Source organism: Xiphophorus couchianus, chromosome 22 (assembly GCF_001444195.1).
Source record: "Xiphophorus couchianus chromosome 22, X_couchianus-1.0, whole genome shotgun sequence".
In the NCBI taxonomy this organism is placed as follows: Eukaryota; Metazoa; Chordata; class Actinopteri; order Cyprinodontiformes; family Poeciliidae; genus Xiphophorus; species Xiphophorus couchianus.
Genome location: NC_040249.1, coordinates 4,843,902 through 4,864,085, shown reverse-complemented (window position 1 = coordinate 4,864,085; position 20,184 = coordinate 4,843,902). Strand labels below are relative to the sequence as shown.

The window sequence follows — 20,184 nt, the reverse complement described above, 5'->3', positions numbered from 1 at the left end:
TGGCGTCGTACAAACCTTCAAAGATCAGCGCAACCTCTGCTTGTCTAAACGTGTGCCAGACAAATTATACCAGGATATTTTCTTTGCAGTTAGACTGTTGTATTGTTTGCGTTGACTGGATTTGTTCTGTTGCCTCAAGACACGGGGACAACTCATAAGCAGATAATTGGGACAGCAACGCATTTCTCATTCTCTCCTGGGGAGAAACCTAGTCTCCCTCTCTGTTGGCGCTCTTTAGAATTACTTTAAAATGAGCCTCGAAATCTGCAGGGTGCGCTGCTGTCACAAACTTCTCTGCTCTGCACTATTTTTGACGCGAACCTGCTTTAGTTTCACACTCTTTTTTTTTTTTATCTTCTGACATCGCTCAGGGCAACGAGACGTGAGCAGTTTTGTTCCAGGAGCTCAGGAAAACAGAACAGACTTTTCCACTTTACACTTTGGTGAGAGGAACGATCCTGTTCTTTGACAGATCGCACTGAACAGATTAATGGACGCTTGAATGGGAGTTGGAGGGAGAGCAGGACACGGTCTCTGTTTAATACGGCTGCCTCTGAAGTGAGCATGTAAACATCCACCTTCTCTGCTCTGGCCTTCACCCGTCTGCGTGCCAAGAGGGCCGACAGATGGGGGAGACATAAACAGTTTTAGTGTGTTTGTTTTCGTGTGAGGAAAAGTGGCGTGCTGCCTTTCACGTTGCACAGACATTTTTTTGTTTTTTGTTTTTTTGTTTTTAATAGGCCATGGGGAGCTATTAGAAAAAGAAACTAAAAGCCAGAAAGCAATTTGACTCAATCGTTGTATTTATGATTGAGTCAAATTGCTTTGCAAGTCACTCAGGATTTCTGCGCTGAATGTATTCCTTGGAGCCTAAATGAGACAAATAGATACTTAATAGAGCAATAAAACTCAATCTATGTTTCACCGTGTTAGTTGGATTCAAACATTTACAATTGTTGCATAAGGTGTAATTCTGGGTGACAGCATCGGCTTATGTATTGGACACCGGGCGCTGACTCCTACAGTGTGTTTGGACAAACAAATTATCTGTTATTTATGTGGTGAATTGCATGACGGGTATTGAAATGAGCTGCAAAGAGGCTGATTTGAGCCTGTCTCCTATAATTTCCTCGTCACAACAGCCTGTCTGAACATTGGTTGACCAACATCTGTCTGTAGACCTCCCCAGTTCAGGCACATATCCACCCCATAACTTTCCACAGGCAGTTTTTTTCTCAGTGCCTTTTAACACAATGGCTATAATGTATTCCCCATGGCAGACTATGACGTGGGGAAGACCGGAAGAAGTGATGGTGCCTTTCAATCTGTGTCACCAGTGTGGTGGTCAGAAGGGTCTTGCCCAAAGACACATTGGCAAAATGACTGAGAAGGATAGAGTTTGAACCAGCAACCCACCGGTTACTGGATGAACCCCCACCTCCTTGGCCACTGCGACCCCATAAAATACAATCACTGCAACCTGAAAACAAATGTAAACCGTGCATACAAAGTGTCAGACGCAGCCAGCAGAAAATACAAAAATTCCCATACATAAAAGGTTTGCTTTTGTGTCTATTTATGGCCTGCTTCTCAAACAACTGTCTCTGCAGCCTACTTTCTGTAACTGAAGACGCATTGATCTCCGGCTGCGTTGCAGAGTCAGTTACTTTGTCCATAGGATGTACCTGATTGACCTCTTTGTGTATCCTATATGCTCACTTGTGTCCAACGCCGCATACGAATGTAACCTCTAAGAAGTACTGAAAAGTACCGGAGGTAGGCAGCTCTCCCACAGGTGGGCTTTCATATACAGTTGCCTGTCTTGCTGACATTTGGCTCAGTCGACTGATAGGTTTTGATCTGACCTCCATTTACCCTTTGAGTGTTTGATGAGAATGCTCCTGTTAAGTGCACTAAAGGTGGATAAGAAAGTTTCTATCTCCTCCCAGGTCTCTGATCGTTTTTCAATCAAACTTGTTGATTTTACTGTCTTACAGAGAGTAGGTTATTCATTCCAAACATATCATCTTTGAAATGATAATAATTTTGACTCCCTTATTAGCATGGCATGTCTACCTAGCCTCAATATCAATGGTGCAGGAAAACATGTCACTTTTCTACTTGTAGGATACTGTTGGATATGATTCCCTGCTGGGCCAGGTTACCATGGATTCTTTAAGAGTATTAAAAAGATTCTGTGGCATGAGCAGAGCGACTTATCGGAGACAGATATACTGCTATTGGCAACCAGATTTAGGCAATTTAGGAAAAATAATAGCATTATTTAATCTTGCGCTACTTTATGCAGACACTCTGTCTGCACTTATGAAGGCTCACTGTGGCTGACACAGCAGGGAATTGGATCCACTTTCTCACTAATTCAGATTATGTCTATTTGGTCACATGGGGGTCTTTTCTGAATTTACTGAATACAGCCAGGTAATTATTACACATATATAAAACAAAACTAAGATTATGTTATCAGAGGAATAAATATTTACTCTGTCCTGTACATTTCACACCCTTTGCTCCAAAACACAACACTATGTCATCATAGTGTTGTGCTGGCAGGTACTTTATAGCTTTGTTGCAACGTAATATTTCAGAAAACATGCTTATTTTCTTAGACCCATCTCTATTTAGTTTCACAGTATTCCAGCCACAATTTCTCAATGTGCAAAGTTTCAGGTTAATGATGCATCTTTTAATAAACCATGGAGATCATAAAAAATGTGTATGCTTGCTATCAAGAATGCATGAGGCGTGCACATTCAGGGGCAAAAGGCTTATGCCTTGTTTTGGTGTGTACGCATTGTTAATGAAAGCCCTTGCTTTGATAAATAGTTCTGTGAGTCGCCACCTTTCTGTAACATCTCTGCTCGTGCCTCTTTGGCTCATTGGGAAATTCATCACCAATTGCGTTTTAGATTAATTTATCTTCCATGCGAAGACCCAAACACATACATTTCTCACACGGTAAACTAATGAATCCTTTGTGTTGGTGCGTCTCACAAAGGTTCTGCCGTATGTGAGTTTTGTCTCTGAGTATAATGAGTTTAGCTGACTGCGCTAATGGTCTGTGATGTTCACGAGTAATTAGTTTGAGCTCATCAGGCAGGTTCGAGGTGGATCAGGTGACATTTATTATTGTTTCATGCATAGCTGAGGAGTGCTGCTGGGTGAAAGTGCCAACATCTTTCTGAACAGAATTACAGAATGAAGAGACTACAGTGGTACAAGGGCAAAAAAGAGACTATTTTTGTATTGTGTTGAAATCATTTTTAATTTAGATGTGTTTAAAAAAAGATATCTCTCACTGCAAATATTGTGAAAAATGAAACTACTGTTTTTCTCAAAGTGCAAAGATTTTTCTGTCAACAGTGAACACTTTTTAAGAGCACACACACAGTTGACACAAAGGAAATCAGTGTTTTCATTTCCGTAGATGTTTCTTCCATACAGACTTGCCAGTGACCAAATATCAAGATATTTAGATGTAAAGTACATTTTCATGCTGTACTTCTGTATTTCAATGCCAAAGTTAATTTTTTTAAAATCATTTGAAAATATGCTTTGTGTGAAACAGTGAGGATTTCAGTATTTATTTAACAAGAATAGTTTTCTATGTAAGATTTACAACCACAAGATTTATTATAACGTTGATGGCTATTTCTACAGAGAATTCTTGTGGCACATAATGTAGATTACCAAACAGAATCTCACAGACATGTTTTAAGACACAACAAACCACTTCACTTATTTTTAAAAGCCAGAACTGGGTGTACAAGATTGAATTTATTTTTGGATACTTTCTCATATACATAAGAGAAAGCTTGGAGGTGAGCCTCACCTCACCTCTAATTATTTAGATTGTTTCTCCCACTATGCTGATGTTCATCTGGTGCTCCAGAAAACTGTTAGATTGTCATTTCAAAATCAGGTCTTCGGTTGATTAAATGTGGAGTCCACCAGGGTTCAGTGCTAGGACCGAAACTTCTTGCTTGGTAAATTAACAACATTTGTAAAGTGTGAAAGAATGTTGCACATTCGTTTTGCTAACGATACAAATATATTTTGTTCTGGGAATTATTTAAAAATTGCAACAGAACATTTGGCTTGTGAAATATCTAAACTTAATGAGTGATTTAAGGACAAATTATCAAAAAAAATTGTATAAAACATAAGTTATGATTTTTGGGAAAAGAAATATGAATAATTCTATTACAATGTCCATTGAATAGCTAAATTATTGGGAGTTGCTTTGGCTTATAAACTTACCTGGAAATATAAATGTATATATATATATATAAAATGAAACAAAAAATTTGTAAAATTAGTGGACTTTAAATAAAATAAAAAACATCTTAGAGTTATCAACACTCCAGAAATTAATTCATTGTTCTATTTCTGACTCATTGTATAGAGTTGTGGGGCAACAAATGTAAAACATTAAACCTCTGTATATGATACAAAAGAAAGCTGAGAATTTTACATAAAGTGCATATTAAAAAAAATTAATAAATTTTTTTTCAAGGGATTTTGTCAACCTATAAAAATATAGACGGATTATGTAAGTTCAAAAACTCACCCAGGAGTAAATAATGGTTCAGTCTTTAATGAGCTGAAACCATTAAAGGCTGGTATTTTAGATTGACATGACATTTATCGTCCATGACGCTGTGCCAAAATGTGAACAAAAAAAACGTTCCTGCTTCCACCATCCTTCACCTCCACTTTAAACCCAGCCTACCAAAGGCCACCTCATTACAATCGCTCTAACATGTCCTGGAGGGAGTAAGAAAGAGGGAACAATAACTACCCGGTCCTCGCCACAGCACCGTATTTGTTGTTACACTCTGTTAAAACTGGATCACCTATAGATACACAACTGCTGCTTTATGGAGAGGAGAAGTTCAGTGTTAGAAACTAGGACTGGAGACACAGCAGAGGCCTGACTGAATTAAAAGTATATGGAAAATGTCAAAACCAACAAAAACATGAAAAAAGGATACACCTAATATAGAATGTAGATCTACAGCAAGATGGTACTAAGCTAGAATTTTAGGCTACTTCCGCATAACAATCTCCAACAGAATATATTACATCTCTTTCAAAGGTCTTCTGTTCCTCCAGGGACAAATCCTTTGGAAGAAACAGGAACAAATTCCCACCTCCTGTCACCAATAATGGATTATGCTCTGTTTGTACAGGGCTTGTTTGGCTGGTGGGCTCCAGATAGTTTGTGTTCTTTTCCTAAAAGCTGCAATAACCTCTGAAAAAAGTAGATTAAGAAATAAGCAATACTTAATTTTTCATTATCAATGTATTCTTTCCTCATCAACGTGGCAGAAACTCAATTTTTCTTATTTTAGTCTTCCATCTATCTATTTGAAAGTTATATACGTATATATTTTTTAAAAATGACGCACCTTCTTTTTTCTTCAAGTGTCTTTAAAATGTTTAACTCTGCTATGTAATACTTTAAATGTGTTACTTATAAAGATGAGAAATTATGTATAAAGCAGAGATGACCATCCGCAGCTACATCAGCTGGATAGAAGCAAGTGAAAGCAGCTGGTATTTCAAGTCTCTTCCATTTTTCACCATCACTACAGAACATAATGAAGCCCACTTTCTTCTCGGCCATATTGGAATGAGTCCAAACATGTTACGTTCTTGACTAAAACAGCTTAAAATCTGCAGGTGATTTATTTTGTTTTGCGTTCACCTTTTTCTGTTAAAAGTGTTTTTTGTTTTCTTTTTTACTGACTGCTCTTTTAGAACCCTTATCCATCTCTATTCATGCACCGTGTTTAAATTTAGATCTGATGTTCTGAGGTCACATATGACACCACAGGCTTGTGTTGAACTCTCCTCCATCATGCTATGACCTGCAGAGCTGCGCAGTAAATCAGTTCTGTCAGCCAGCCAGCTAAGGTTGGGGAACTTTGGTCTTGCTTTTTTTTGTTTACAGTAGTGTTCAGGAGCAGAAAATAAACCTCAGTAATCAATCTGGTGTTTTGTTTTTTTTTGTTTGGTTTTTTTTTGTTTTGTTTTTTTCCATCTTTCTTGCAGTCTCAGCAGAAGTGCATTGTGATATTTGCCTTGGTGTGCTGCTTCGCTGTGCTTATGGCGTTGATTTTCTCGGCAGTGGATATCTGGGGAGAAGATGAAGAAACGGAGGAAGAGTGTTCCAGTAACTGCAGGTGAGATCTGCTGAAGCAGAGGTTTCTTGTGACGCTTCCGTTCTGATACCTGAAGCCAGTGATCAGTTGGTAGAGTTGCCAAAAAGGGGTATATAAATATAAATACATAAGTATTGATTTCTAACAATTTTTGGTTCAAATCCCGGCACCAGGTCTTTGCATGTTCTCATGTCTGCTAGGTTACTTGGTCTTTCTAAATTGTCCTTAGCAGTGAGTGTATGTGTATCATTGTAGTGAACCCATATGTTGCTAGCCACCATTTTCAAATGAGTAAAAATAAACAACATCTTTACAAAATGACCAATTTATAGATCAAATAAACTGTATCATAGAGCATTTTTCCACAGAATCAAACTTAACACAAAGTGCCTTACGGAGGTTGAAAGCGCAAATACAGACATTAATTTTGCTAATTCACAGATGGTCAGTTTATACACAAATAAAAATACTTGGTGATATCACAGACCAATAGCATCACAGTCCTGATGAAGCTGATCACTGTGAATTTCACACCCTTCATCCCAATACACATGTGGTATTCAAAGTGGGAGCAGATCAATATTGAAGCAGCTTCACTTCACAAAACAAGAGCAAGAATCTGCTTTACTTCCTCAGTTTTAGACCTGCTTAATAACATGCATTTTTTGTAGATCAACATAAATGGCACGATAACAAATACAGCGGCCATGGTTGTAGTTTGAAGTGTTTTTGTTGCTATAAAACAACAAAAACATATACTAAAACCTAGAAGGTTGCATAAAAACTATCACGATGGTGTATGACACAAACATTTTTCACATTAAAATCTGACAATCACTGTTGTATAAATGATAAATATCATCTACTAACCACAAAACTCTCATCTCTCTCTCTGTCTCTCTCTCTCTGATGAAACCTTGAGGAACACTAAGCTAAGAGCAATCAATAATGACTGACAAAATGCTGGGGCTTTGGAAGACGGATGAAGCAATTCTTGTTTCTGCTCTGAAACAAATTGTTTATTCAAACTCCATTATCTTGTTTAGGCTTAACTCTAGACTGAAAGGCCGAATTAAATCTCCCTCCTAAGTGGGTGATTATTGGTCATTGACTAAATCTTTTACTGTGAAATAATCTAAGAAAGTGTCTTCTGCTGAGCTTGACTCTATTGTTTATGTAAGAATAATAAAACAGAAGAAATCTGTAAGGTGGTGAATATTTTTTCACAGCACTGCCATGCTTCCCATACCATGCTGAACTATGTTTGGTTTACAGGCACGACTACCGCAGTGATGACATGACATTTTAGCAAGTGCGGTTTATTTTGTAGTTGGTGAAAAAATGCTACAGCAGGGAGCTCTCCAGTGTAGCACAACACTAAAATGTGTCAAAAGCATTTAATTGTTCAGAAATAGAGTCCCTGAAAAATGTCAACGTTCAATCAGATGTCTGTCATCTCTACCTGACTGCCAACTGCACGGTACTGAAGATTGTACTGTCTGTGTATAAGACAATGAGTGTCAACTGCATTCAGTGACGTTAACAGATTTCAATGAGTTAGTGGCTGAATCAGATCAGGAGGAAATTCAGAATGCTTTTCTTCAGACCTCTTTGATGTCACATTGGAAGTTCTGTCATTTCTTTGTTAAACAATTTCTTTAGTCATTTGTGTACAACTGTTTCTTGGATTGAAAACACAAAATTCTGTCTAACTAATTGGCCATGCGATAGATACTTCAGCCTTGCTCTAAGCTGCTCTAAAAGTTGGAAAAAGCTTTTTCAAAATTATACAGTCGATGCAAAATGTAGGAATATGAATCCCGGGACAGGAAGTCTAAAAACTACCACAGTACGTCCTGGTGGTCCCGAGTGAAAGCGGCTAATCAGCAGGTGTTGAGCTGAAACAGCAGTTTTTATTTTCTCCTCCTACACTTCCTGCTGGTTCTCCACCATTAGACCCTCAGCGTTCAATTTAGCATCCCGCCTCAGATTGCTTCTCCCTCTCTCTCTCTCTCCTTCACCCCTCATCTCTGTGGCCATCGATTCTCTCCTTCTTCTGCTCTTCCTCAAATCAACCATTAACATCCTTTCAGGGAACTCAACCGGGCATCCTTCTCCCCCCCACTTGAGGCTGAAAGCAAAATCCCAACTTGTGAAGCTGAATGAATTTTTCTTGTCCACTGAAGCATCCCCTTGGGTCACGCTGAGAGATACGGATGAGGTTGAAGACGGGTGAACCAGATGGAGGGAGACGAGGCTGCTGAATAAATTCATCAGCTTTTATTGGCTCGCTGTCAGGGATGACGGGGCTCTCGTTCGTCCAAGAACACTCAAAGGAAGTTCCAGAAATCTGTGCTGTAATACTTCCACGGCTGCCCTGCTACTCATATGGTTAATGATAATGTTTGCAGTGCAACTGAAACAAATAACTAAAAGGCATTGAATGAATTATTACAAAAAGCTTTTTGCTCAAGGGACACAGGCACTTCATTAAAGCAAACGTGTAGCTCAACTTAACTTAATTTCCTCTGAATAATCTAAAAACGGCAGACCTTCGACTCTTGCTTTGTTCCTGCTAATGTGCTTTCGTCATCGACAAAGCTTTCTGAAGCCTCACAACCAATGACTCAGGAGTTACTGTGATGTTATAATTGTGTTTCTTATGCAGATTTTCTTTGTGTTCTGTTGTGATTGCGTGGTGGGATGAGTTACCAGTTGTGTACCAAGAGAAAAAGAACCCAAGAGCTTTATTGCACCCCATTCTGCTTCCGTTGGCCTTCATGGAATAAAATTACACAATTTCGTCAGAATAAATTTTGTTTTATTTATATGGCGGCAATTTAGAACAAATGTCGTCCTGATGCACTTTAGGTGGGGGAAAAATACCTTTTCAATTGAATCATACATGCATTCCAATTAATCCTACTTATCAAACAGTACAGTAAAGTCAATCAATTACTCAAAGTAGTTTAAAAAGTGAAGGATAATAAACCTAATTCATTTCTTAAAGAATTTAAGATACATTTTATTTATCTAACTTTATATCATGTTATAGTGTTATTCCCTCATTAAAACCATACCTTTCATCCATGCATCCATCCATCCATTTTCTAACACCTTTGTCCCTAGTGAGGTCAGGAGGTGCTGGTGCCTATCTCCAGCTAACGTTCCGGGCGAGAGGCGGGGTACACCCTGGACAGGTCGCCAGTCTGTCGCATACCTTTCATCCATGATTGAGAAATCCTTTAATCTCCATGGCAGCCATTCAGCTGAGCAAAATGCCTGGGTGGACCTAGCCCCGCCTTTGAGACACAGCCCCTCCTCAGACTTCTCACAGAGCAGCCCTCCCCTGCAGTTCCCCCACTCAATTCCTTCAGACTAGCCAGCAGAAATAATTAGAGAACACCTGGTGGAACTGCGCATGAGCTGAGATCATTATACAAGCTCCTTCTCAATGCAACTCTGGTAAAAAACATTGTTAAAGAGTTAACAAAGAAGACATGTTATAATGACTTATTTAAGGCCGAGATTGAAAGAGAACAGTTTTTAAAGAGACAGGGTCCCCATTTCAAGGTGTTATAAACAGTATTTTCATAACAACTGAAAGTAACGTTGTTTCTTGATTGTGCTATAAACTGGCAGAGTGCGACTGGAAGACACATAATACTGCCCATTTAAGCTTTTAAGTTGATGAAAATAAAGTGAAAGTAACTGATTTTGTATTTATATTTATATACCCCTTTTCTTGACCCAAAGTTTGCCTAACATCTGTTCTAATAGCACAAACCCAACCTTAGGTAACAAAGCCCAGGTGAACAGGCTTGCCCTGCACTCCAATTAACTTTGATATAAATGCCATGAATTACTTACACTCCACATTTTTGTTTTCTGCAAAACAGATGTAGCGTTGGTTATTTCTATTAACTTGTTCAAAATGTGTAAAATATTTGACCATCAGCAAAAATGTAATAGCAAAAATAGTCCAACACACACACACCAAAAAAAACTTCTTGCAAGCTTGTCTAGGCTTTTAGCAATAAATAAAGAACACCCGTTAAATGGAAATAGTTTGTTTTTCCCCTGTGGTATTTTCCTCCCTGGTAAAACTAAATTGAACGCCTTGTGTGAGCAGGATGGAGGCAGCTGTGAAGCCTGTGTATTAACGTTCTCGCTGCTGCACACGGCGAGCTCAGGGCGGCTTGTGAGAGGGCAGATAATTTACATCCGTTGTCAAGAGCCAACTCAGCCACGCTGTGATTTCCAGCATGATCCCAGGTTGTTAGTGTGAGAGTGCTCCAGTAGACGCAAGGAGTCGAAAGCAAGCACATTGCACTGTTATGTACCGCATGTTTACACTCACTAGTGATTTTTATATTGAGTGCTACGTCTTCGATATGGAAACATATTTGCTCCGACAGCTGTGTGATATTGTGAAACGGTATCCCGGTTGTATCACTTAAAGAAAAAGTTGGGGTTTTTTTTCATTCAGTCACATTCTTGTTCTCTTCCTGTTTGACTGTTTCTGCACACAAATGCAGCATGAAGTTTACCCAACTGCTTTGTTTGCTGCTGGGGCTGAATGGCACCCATGACTGCACAGATGGGTTACAGAGGAGGGAACCAGCCACAGACAGAGCGGACTGCGTAAATCACTGAATCTTCTGCAGGGATAAACAACTGCTGCCTCCCTGCTTTGTCTGATTTTTATACAGAACCCTGTCTGGGTGCTTGAGCCAGTCACAATCACTATTCATCATACCTCTAAGCCATTAGAGAAGACTCAGTGCATTTGTTTCTCAATAGGATTACGCCTTCCTCCTCTTGCTTTTCATCCATCCTGGTTTTCAATCATTGCGGAGCGTGCATTGTAGCTGCCCAAGCTTGTTTGTGCAGTCACAATTTGAGGTACGGTTGCTAGAAAACCCTTTTCGCTTCATGGACTTTGGAGTTAAAGAAATCAAACCTTACAGGATCTATTGGCCAGTTTTACATTGAAGCCATTTCTTCACTGAACTTATTGACCGCCATTTCCATAAGGACATATTAGGGGTGTTATTATTAGACAGTGTGTGAGTCAAACAGTTTGACCCTTGGCCAGCTTCCACAGACTGACTCGGCTCTACTTTAGCCAGGAATACATTTGGGAACAGAGATCTGGCAACTGGCCTCTCAGTTTGATTCCACTACATTATCACCTAAAATACATTTTCTGACCATTATGCCCTTGAGTCATGTTCTGGTTATGTAAAAGCAGAGATGCCAATTCTTGTGTGGTACAGTTACTGGTTCTGGCAGGTTCATCCCCAAAATAATGTCAGGGCTCAAAAAAGGGGATTAAAATGTCACAGGAACAGGAGCGCAATTAATCTAAATAAAGAGAAACCCATGTAACAAGTAAACCCACTGCACCAAGTTTGACCACTTACAAACTAACCCAACCAAACCCCAGCAACAAATGAACAACGCCAGCTGAATCGACTGAATCAACACAATGCATGTGAAGTCTTGGGTCTTTAATTGCAGCTTGAGAAAATGTCACAGTTTCAGCAGGAGTGACTGTAGTTTCATGGATGAAGACATAAAAGGGATAGCAGAAGAAAACAGAATCAAACAATAGTCTCAAAATTTGAAAGCGCGGACCTATCTGAAAACACGTCCAGACTTTTATTCGCTTCTATCCATAAAGAGCCTACTGACTAAGAGAAATGCATCTTGAACATTTGTCTATCTAATCCAAATATTCATGATAGAATACATTTACTGTAGCCAAACAAGCAAGCAAAACCTACATGGCTAAAGTGTGCTCTCCTTCACTAACTGCTGGATATGTTCAAATCTAATCAATACAAATGGATCAAGAGATCATCCAACAATATGTAAAGAAAAATAACAAAATAAAACTCAATAGCATAAAGATCATACAAATGGCAAGCAAGCATACTAAAAGGAAAGGGTGAAGGTGAGAATAACATAGATAGCAAAAAAACAAATTAACTAAATGACTATAAATATTCCATGTGTGCACGGTGGGTTACAGAATTACACCAAATATTGATGCTGTTTGTGTGAGTTTGGAATGAAACCAGTTCTAAAATCTAATTTGGCTGCATGCAATAAATGTGTGACAGCAGCCTAGCTCAATAGTGAGCCCTCTGCTGATTTAGGCTGTAATATTGTGACACATTGTCTGGATATTAGCAGCATCATTTTGTAGTTAACCAAATTAACCTTTGAGTCACACTGACAGCCAAACCATCTGTCAGGTCTAAATACCTATTAGAGACAATTTTAAACAAACACAGGAAAGACAAGAGAGTTAAATTCTTTGTTCTCACGAGGAGAGCAGACAGAGATATGCTTTCAGTTACAAATCTCCAACCACTCTGAAAAACACATCTCCCGCTCCTCTGTTTTATTGATTTTAGGAACCCTGCCACACGGGGCGCTGCAACTCTAAAATGGTGGAGGGGAAAACAATTCACATAGTTGCAGCGCTAAATGATAATCACTAACTAAACACATGTTATCTACAATCTAAATCCTTCTTGCTCCAGGCACGGCGTCGAATGGGACACGTTGTATAGCTTCAAAGCAACTGCTTTGTAGCACAAAGAACAAAGCAGAGTTTCCTCCAGGGTTGTAAAACTCAGCTGGGAACAACTAACACCTCTATTTCCCAGGGATTCCTTTAGGAAGGAATCAAAGTTATTTAACACACAGAAACATTACTTATACTAAGAGTAAAAGAATAAGAGCATATAAGTAAACATTATCTAAATGTAACTACAAGGCTACATGATACAACGAATATTTGATAATTACTAAAAATACAATTTATCCAACAGTTCCCTCCTGTTTATCGAATATTCCGTTCCATGCCCCTTATCCCTCTAAAAACAGTCACTTCAAATGATTTACAGCTGGGAGTTCATGTTTTGGAAAGCAAACATGTATACACTCAGAGGTCACACCCAGTCCAAAAGCCAGGATCTGGATACCTGTCAGAAGAATCCTCATCAGAGTATTCTGAATCAACATCAGATTTTTTCTCTGCCCCGATTATTTATTTGATTAGATTTAAAAAACTGTAATGAGAGGCAACTGCAAACCAATCTCCATTAAATTACACTTTTTAGTTCTGGCCATTCTCTCGTACATGTCACTGAACTCGTTTCCTTGTCAGGAGTGGTCATGAAAGAGTCTTGTAAAACATTTTATCTGGTTGCTCCGGTTGCTTGATCAACCAAGAAGCAACGAAGATTGCAGTAAAGCTGTTCACCAACACAAAACAGCTGCTTGCTTGTCTATTTTTTTTTCTCTCTAAAGATTTGGCTGACCAAAATTGTTGTTTAATCCCGTTGTTAATTCAGCATCTGTTTCTGAATAGTGCTGAGCTTGAAAATGGCAACAGAAATAGGTTTCGCATTCTTATCCTCGTTTGTTGATTTAATTTCATAGAACTTTGTGAAATATAGGGAAAATTCTTGATTTTTCTAAATGACGCCTTAATGAAACATTAAGGCTTAAACTGCAACCATGGAGGCCATTTTCCCCATCATTTAACATCTATATTTAGGCTAGTTCTTATCATAAAGTCCACTACATTTGTACAGAGAATGTAAGAGAGCATGTCGGTCTGTGATCTATTTCACACAATCTATTGAATCAAACATGCAGCTGATACATGGAAAATTTTAATGCATCTGTGTATATTTCCTCAACACCCACATAGATGCTGTTCTTCTCCAAACCTCTGATGATTACTCTGAAATAGATGTTCTGCAGATCGATCCAAAATATTGATAAAATTAATGCTAAGACTACAGTATATGAGTATTGTATCAAAACTAGCATGGTTAGACCGATACTAAACTACTAATAGTTTCAGATTTTCTCGTGATATTTTATTTCAATTTTCTATTGTAGTTACTCAAATCTACCTCAAAAAAGATTTTGTTTTGATTTGCTCTCAGATCATTTTTCCTGCGCTTTATCTAGGGAAAATGAACAAAAACATTTGTTCTTTTTCTATTGCTTCTGTTAACTATGCTGACATTTTGGGCGTGCCGTGGTGGCGTAGTGGTTAGCGCGACCCGTATTTGGAGGCCATGAGTCCTCGACGCGGCTGTCGCGGGTTCGACTCCCGGACCGGACGACATTTGCCGCATGTCTTCCCCCGTTTCCTGTCAGCCTACTATCATATAAGGCACACTAGAGCCCACAAAAGACCCCCTGGAGGGGTAAAAAAAAAAACTATGCTGACATTTAGAAATTTTGTCTGAATTCTGCCCTAAGGTTATGGAAAACCCCCACAAAAACAACTAACGGTAACGATATATGAAATTTAAATAAAAAGTATCAGTATCAGTATTAGTATCGTATTGGTATTGGCAATACTCTGCTCACATCTGCTTTAAAATATTTCATGTGGTAGAAAATTCACAGACAGACAGACAGACCTAAATAAAATCCCTAATGTTAATATGAAGTTAGCAGCAGAAGTGCAGCAAGAATATTACACCACAAATGAATCCATTTCCCTGAGAAAGTAGTAATGAAGCTGGCATTGCTCTCCTCTCATCAGTCCAATGCTCTTCCCAGTATTTGCTAGAGGCAATCTTGTGCAAAATTGAATAATGTTTAACAGAATCTGGGGGCATGTTTGTGTGCGTGTATGGAAAAATTAGATTTCACTCATTAAGCAAATGACCCAGAGACGAAGGAAGAAGAACGCTGTTAACTCATTTGCCTTGTGGTTGAAGGTAAAAAAAATAAAAAATCTTACTTCATTAGCAGTGTGCATAATTCTGCCACGAAGGTAAACGGGTAATTACATTTTGAAAGACTGTGGACCTCATTAATTCTGGCTGAAATTGACACACTGTAATAAACACCCGAACTCGGTCAGTCGAGCTGGGAAATGAGGAGAAATGTAACCGTCGCTTCAGCTCACATCAGGGAAACCGAAGGGACAACTGTCAGCCTTGAATCAGGGCCGATGACTAAAGACAAGTTAAGGACACAAAGATCCACAGAAGCAACACCTATTACACATGAAAATGAACTAATAAATCACACTTGCAGTGGAACTAAACGAAAAAAGACATTTACGAAGCAAATCTGAGGCTCTGAGCCTGATATTTTTCATACTTAAGGCAGTTTTGCTTTTACTATCTTTCTCCACAGCATCGTGCTTGTGGAGAACATCCCCGCGGACATGTTGTTCTCAGACGACAGCGCCTTCCACCTACCTCTCTCCACAGGGCTCAACAGCTTACTGGACAAAGCTCGAGTTGCTGTCGAGATCGTTTCCCCCGTGTGGTTCCTCAGTCCCTCTGATTATGTGTCCAGCTTCTACCCTGCTGCCGGCCAGGTAAAACAAGACAAGTTCTCAGACACTTTACACCGCACAGGTTGTGCTGTTCATTGATACATATATTGTCTGTTTTATATTTTCCTGCTCGTGTTTCAGTTTTTGGTTTCAGTGCAACAGCAAAGGCCTCAAAAAGTAAAAGAAAAAACAAAACAAAACAACATTTTCTGACAACTTTTTTCACATTAATTTTGTGTATCCTTACAATTATATTCTTGCCAGACATAACTGAAATGTAGCCAACAAAAGATGCTGAAATGTTTACTGATTTTGAATGTACCTAATGACCAAAACAGCAAGATGATAGATTTGTGTTTTGACAGCATCTTAGTGAGTGTTATCTTTGAGTACAAAAGAAAGCTTTGCCAATAGAGAGATATTGTTTCACCGCTGTTCTCAAAATGATAAGTCGTCTTATTAGATAAATGTGATCCATCACATCGTTCTTCGTGGGCTGTCAGTACACTCTTTGTAGTTTTAAAATAGACTTTTTGCTTTGCAAGTGCACCTATAAGACTTATAACCATGACTATCACTGGGACCAGAAATTAAAAACAACATCACAGATACTGTAGCTCCCTACATGGAAAAACAGCATTAATAACATAAGTTTAGGAAGTGAACTGTCTTATTAGAATACTAAGCTCTGGGTCTGTCGGGTTGTTTCAGGGCAGGGCTCTGCTATCCAGGCTGCAGGGACTGAAAGATAAAGGAATCCAGCTGAAGATCTCCACAGGAGACTTCGACTCAGCAGAGCTAAAGACGCTCGCAGACAATCATGGTCAGCTCTCCCCTTCTGCTCTCTACGTTTCACCCGCTTTTAGCTGAACACAAGACATGTTGCTTCTACATCTTTAATCTGTCAGTAATTAAATCTCCTGGACATGTTTCTGCTTCGTTGTCCATGTCATAAATAACAACTTCTGTCTTTTATTGGCTTAAGCGTGTACTTTTATTTCTTTTTTTTTTTTCCCCTCCCAATTTTGCAGGCGCTGAGGTTCACAAGGTGAACATGACAGCCCTCACCGGAGGCTTCCTCGAGTCGTCTTTCTGGGTTGTCGACCGGAAGCATTTCTACATCGGCAGCGCCAGCATGGACTGGAGATCTCTGACCACCGTAATGTAGACCTACCTCAAAGTACATCATGAACAAAAGCTGAAATGTTACAGTGGAAAGTGTGGAGGGAAATAATCATAATATTGCAGAAAAGGAGGCAAAGCAAGTGTGTGTTAAGCATCATTTATTCACGAGGTGATTCAACGTGCTTTAATAAAACAAAGAAAAGAAAAAAGATGAGAAAAGAAGTTCTAGAATAACTAGTAGACATAAACACAATAAACTAGAATCACTAAGAAGGATTGAACTTAAGTAAAACAGAAACAAGGCTGATGTAATCATAGAAAGAGACTAAGGAACAAAGAATAACAATGAAATTTGAATCAATGAATCAAACCCCAAAACAACCCAAGATGCTAACACCTAAGGCACAATAATAATGAGAGCTGCCTGTATTCTTCCTAATTTCAGTTGGGTTTTTTTGTTTTTTTTGCTGAACCATAATTTACACAAAAAATACAACAATAATGTCTTCCAAATAAATAGCTACAGATATTTTCAATAAGTTAGAATATCATTGAAAACTCCATGCATTTCTGGAACTGTATCCACAAAGTGAAATGCATTGTATAGATTAACTATTTAAACGAGAGAGTCCTTTAAATCTCAATTCATACCAGTTGAGGACTGGACTGGAGAGTCTGACCCAACTCTCCAGTCGATGCAGTTGCCATGACTTTGTGTTTTTGTGTTTGTTATGATGTAAAGCACTTTGAAATGCCTTGCTGCTGAAATGTGCTATACAAATAAAATTTGATTGATTGATATAGATTAACTACACACCGGTTATGTCATGATTTGCGGTTGTTTGAGGTTCGGGCCCAAAAAGCAGAGAGGTGAGGCAGCAACTTAGTTTGATGATTTAATGACTATAAAGAGCAAGTACACAGTCCAAGCAGCACAGGTGAGAAAAGTAACAAGAACTCTAACACTGGTAACAACAAAACGTAAGACAGCAAAGACAGGAATCCGACGGGGAAACACAGACACAGGTGGGATTAAATACACAAAAGGGAATCAGGGAACACGCAATCAAGGGCAGACTGGATGCCACAGAAACTAAATTGACACACAGAAAAACCAAATCCTCACAGATTAGTATTTCCCAGCCTTTTTTCCTGTTAATTATGATGATTTTCTGCTTATAGTACTGAAAATATTACATTTTTGTATTAGAATATTACATCATTCCAATAAAAGAAAACGTTTATAATATGGGTATACATAAAATATGGGTATACTGAAAAGTTTGTTTAATACCAGCTGAAAGGTAGTTTTTTTTTTTAAGGTACTTTTAATCTGACAATTATCAGAAAGCATATTCTAACTATTTTAATATGACTGTAGTTGATGTTGCTTGTGTGTCTAATTGTGTTCTACTTGTTCCGCAGAGAAAGGAGCTTGGTGTGGTGGTGTACGACTGCAAACCTCTGGCCTTGGACCTGCACAAGGTTTTTAGCCTCTATTGGGGGCTTCAGCATAAAACCTTCATCCCCACCTTTTGGTCCAAGCGTCTGTTTCCCTTCTTTAGCAAAGGGAAACCTGGAAGTCTCTTGGTTAACCAAACAAAAGTTGAAACCTACATCTCGGTAAGTTACAGAGTATCAGTTTTTTTTTATTAGCTTCACTGAGTCGACAATTTTGATACCGATAAAGGGCATGAAATGAACTCACTCCGGTTTATTTTAGCAAGCAGAGATGCACAACAGAGTCACGCGAATTTAACTTGAGTCACAAACTTTCTGACGATAAAAAGACTCGGAGCTTAACTGGAAATTTAAAGCCAGTGACTTGTGAAGTCTCTTAGGCTTGAGGCTTTTCACTTGAAAATAATTAACATCTTATGTCAGAGTAAAACCAAAAGTGTCACTTTTGCATTTGTCAAATGACACGAATGTAACATTTAATTTATGTTTTAGCAAATTTAATTACCCAGAATCCTCAAGTCATAACATAATGGGAAATTTGCCAAAGAGAAGCAAATGTGGGATTTAAGTTGATGTAAAGAGACACCTGTTGGTTTGTTTATGCTCATATGTTTTAGTGCTTGTGAGGATTTGGGTTTTTCCTCTGTGTGTTTATTTTTTGAGTTCCTGTGTCCTCTGAGTCTCCGTGTTGTCCTGTCTCCCCTTGATTATTCCCAGGTGTGTCTTGTTTCCATGATTACCCTCAGTGTATTTAACCCCACCTGTGTTTGTTGTTTCTCGTCGGGTCCTTGTCTGAGTTGGCGTCTAGTCTCAGCGTCGTTCCTGTCTAGTGTGTCGTTCTGTCCACCCGTTTTACCAGTTGCTGTCGGCGTTGAGCCCTGGCCTCTGCTCAGCTGTGCTGCCTGGGTTTTTGTGGACTGTCTTGGACTATTTTCACCATTAAACATCATCTTTTCATTTTCAACCTGGGCTTGCTGCGTTTCCCTCACCGCTACCACACCACTTCATGACAGTGTTCCTATAAAGCATGGCAGCACAACATATTATTATGTTTTCATATTAACAAATATGCAAATAAACAAATGTTTTTTGTACATGTAACTAAAATAGTTACATGGCTCTTCACACATGACCTGGGCCTAGCACATTTCATTTTTTTTCACGATTTACAGTGTATGTTAGAGATGACCGATTTTACAAAATAGTTTTAGATGTGGGATTAAGGATGTATTTATGAAAAACATATTTGTTCAAGATATGAAGTCATTGTATTGTTTATTGATGTGTTTTTGTTGCTGAGAAAAAACCTGGTGGGATAACAACTTTAATAAATTTTCTTCTACTGGCAGTATTTTTAGCTGGAGCTGTTAAAAATGGTAACCAGGAAAAAATGTTCTTTTCATTTCACAATAATTCATTAATTTGTGATAGTCTATTGCATAAAATCTCAATTAAATACCTTGACTTTTGTGGTTGTAATCTGAGTATACGTTCAATATATACAACAAAAGAATAACTTTACAACAGAATCTAATTTTGAAGGATTGTCATTTAAGGCTACAACCACACATATGATTCAGTATTTTCTTTCCCCCACGTTATAAATAGGCTGACACTGATGTAAATTTCAAACTAAAATGGCCTTTGTTCATTAGCATTATATTAGAAGCATTACCCTTCAAAGGATTTCTGCTCATCATCAAGATCCTTGTTCTAGTCTCTCCGGTAATAAACTGTTTACACAACGCTCTGATGTCATCTTCAGAGTACAGCACACAGTCAGCAGTTGTGTATTCCCAGTCCAGCAGTCGTAACGCATCCTAACTGTATTTGCACTCTGCTTCTTCCTCGTTGACAGAGCTCACCAGATGTTTTCACCACCAAGGATCGCAGCAGCGATCTGGAAGCAATCTCCGCAGTCATCCAACAGGCCCGCCATTTCATTTACATCTCCATTATTGATTATCTGCCCCTCCTCAACATGCAACGGTTAGAGCCTGTCTGCCACTCTATGCTGTTTTTTGCAAGGATTGACCATTAATAACTTGAATGTATTGCTTTGACCTAAGTGATTTATCATTC

The 20,184-nt window shown here is 38.7% G+C and overlaps 1 protein-coding gene across 3 annotated transcripts in view; it reads left to right on the top strand.

The window, feature by feature from the left end:
• The window catches only part of LOC114137703 (inactive phospholipase D5), a 58,235-nt gene that overhangs the window by 33,197 nt on the left and 4,854 nt on the right, over positions 1 to 20,184 (top strand). For 2 of the 3 annotated variants that reach the window (XM_028006490.1, XM_028006491.1), the window contains exons 2-7: positions 6,076 to 6,206; positions 15,372 to 15,558; positions 16,228 to 16,339; positions 16,548 to 16,675; positions 18,067 to 18,264; positions 19,961 to 20,091. In XM_028006490.1, the coding sequence (XP_027862291.1) occupies positions 6,076 to 6,206; positions 15,372 to 15,558; positions 16,228 to 16,339; positions 16,548 to 16,675; positions 18,067 to 18,264; positions 19,961 to 20,091 (887 nt within the window). The remainder of the gene's footprint in view (positions 1 to 6,075; positions 6,207 to 15,371; positions 15,559 to 16,227; positions 16,340 to 16,547; positions 16,676 to 18,066; positions 18,265 to 19,960; positions 20,092 to 20,184) is intronic. The other variant, XM_028006492.1, reaches the window with a different exon arrangement.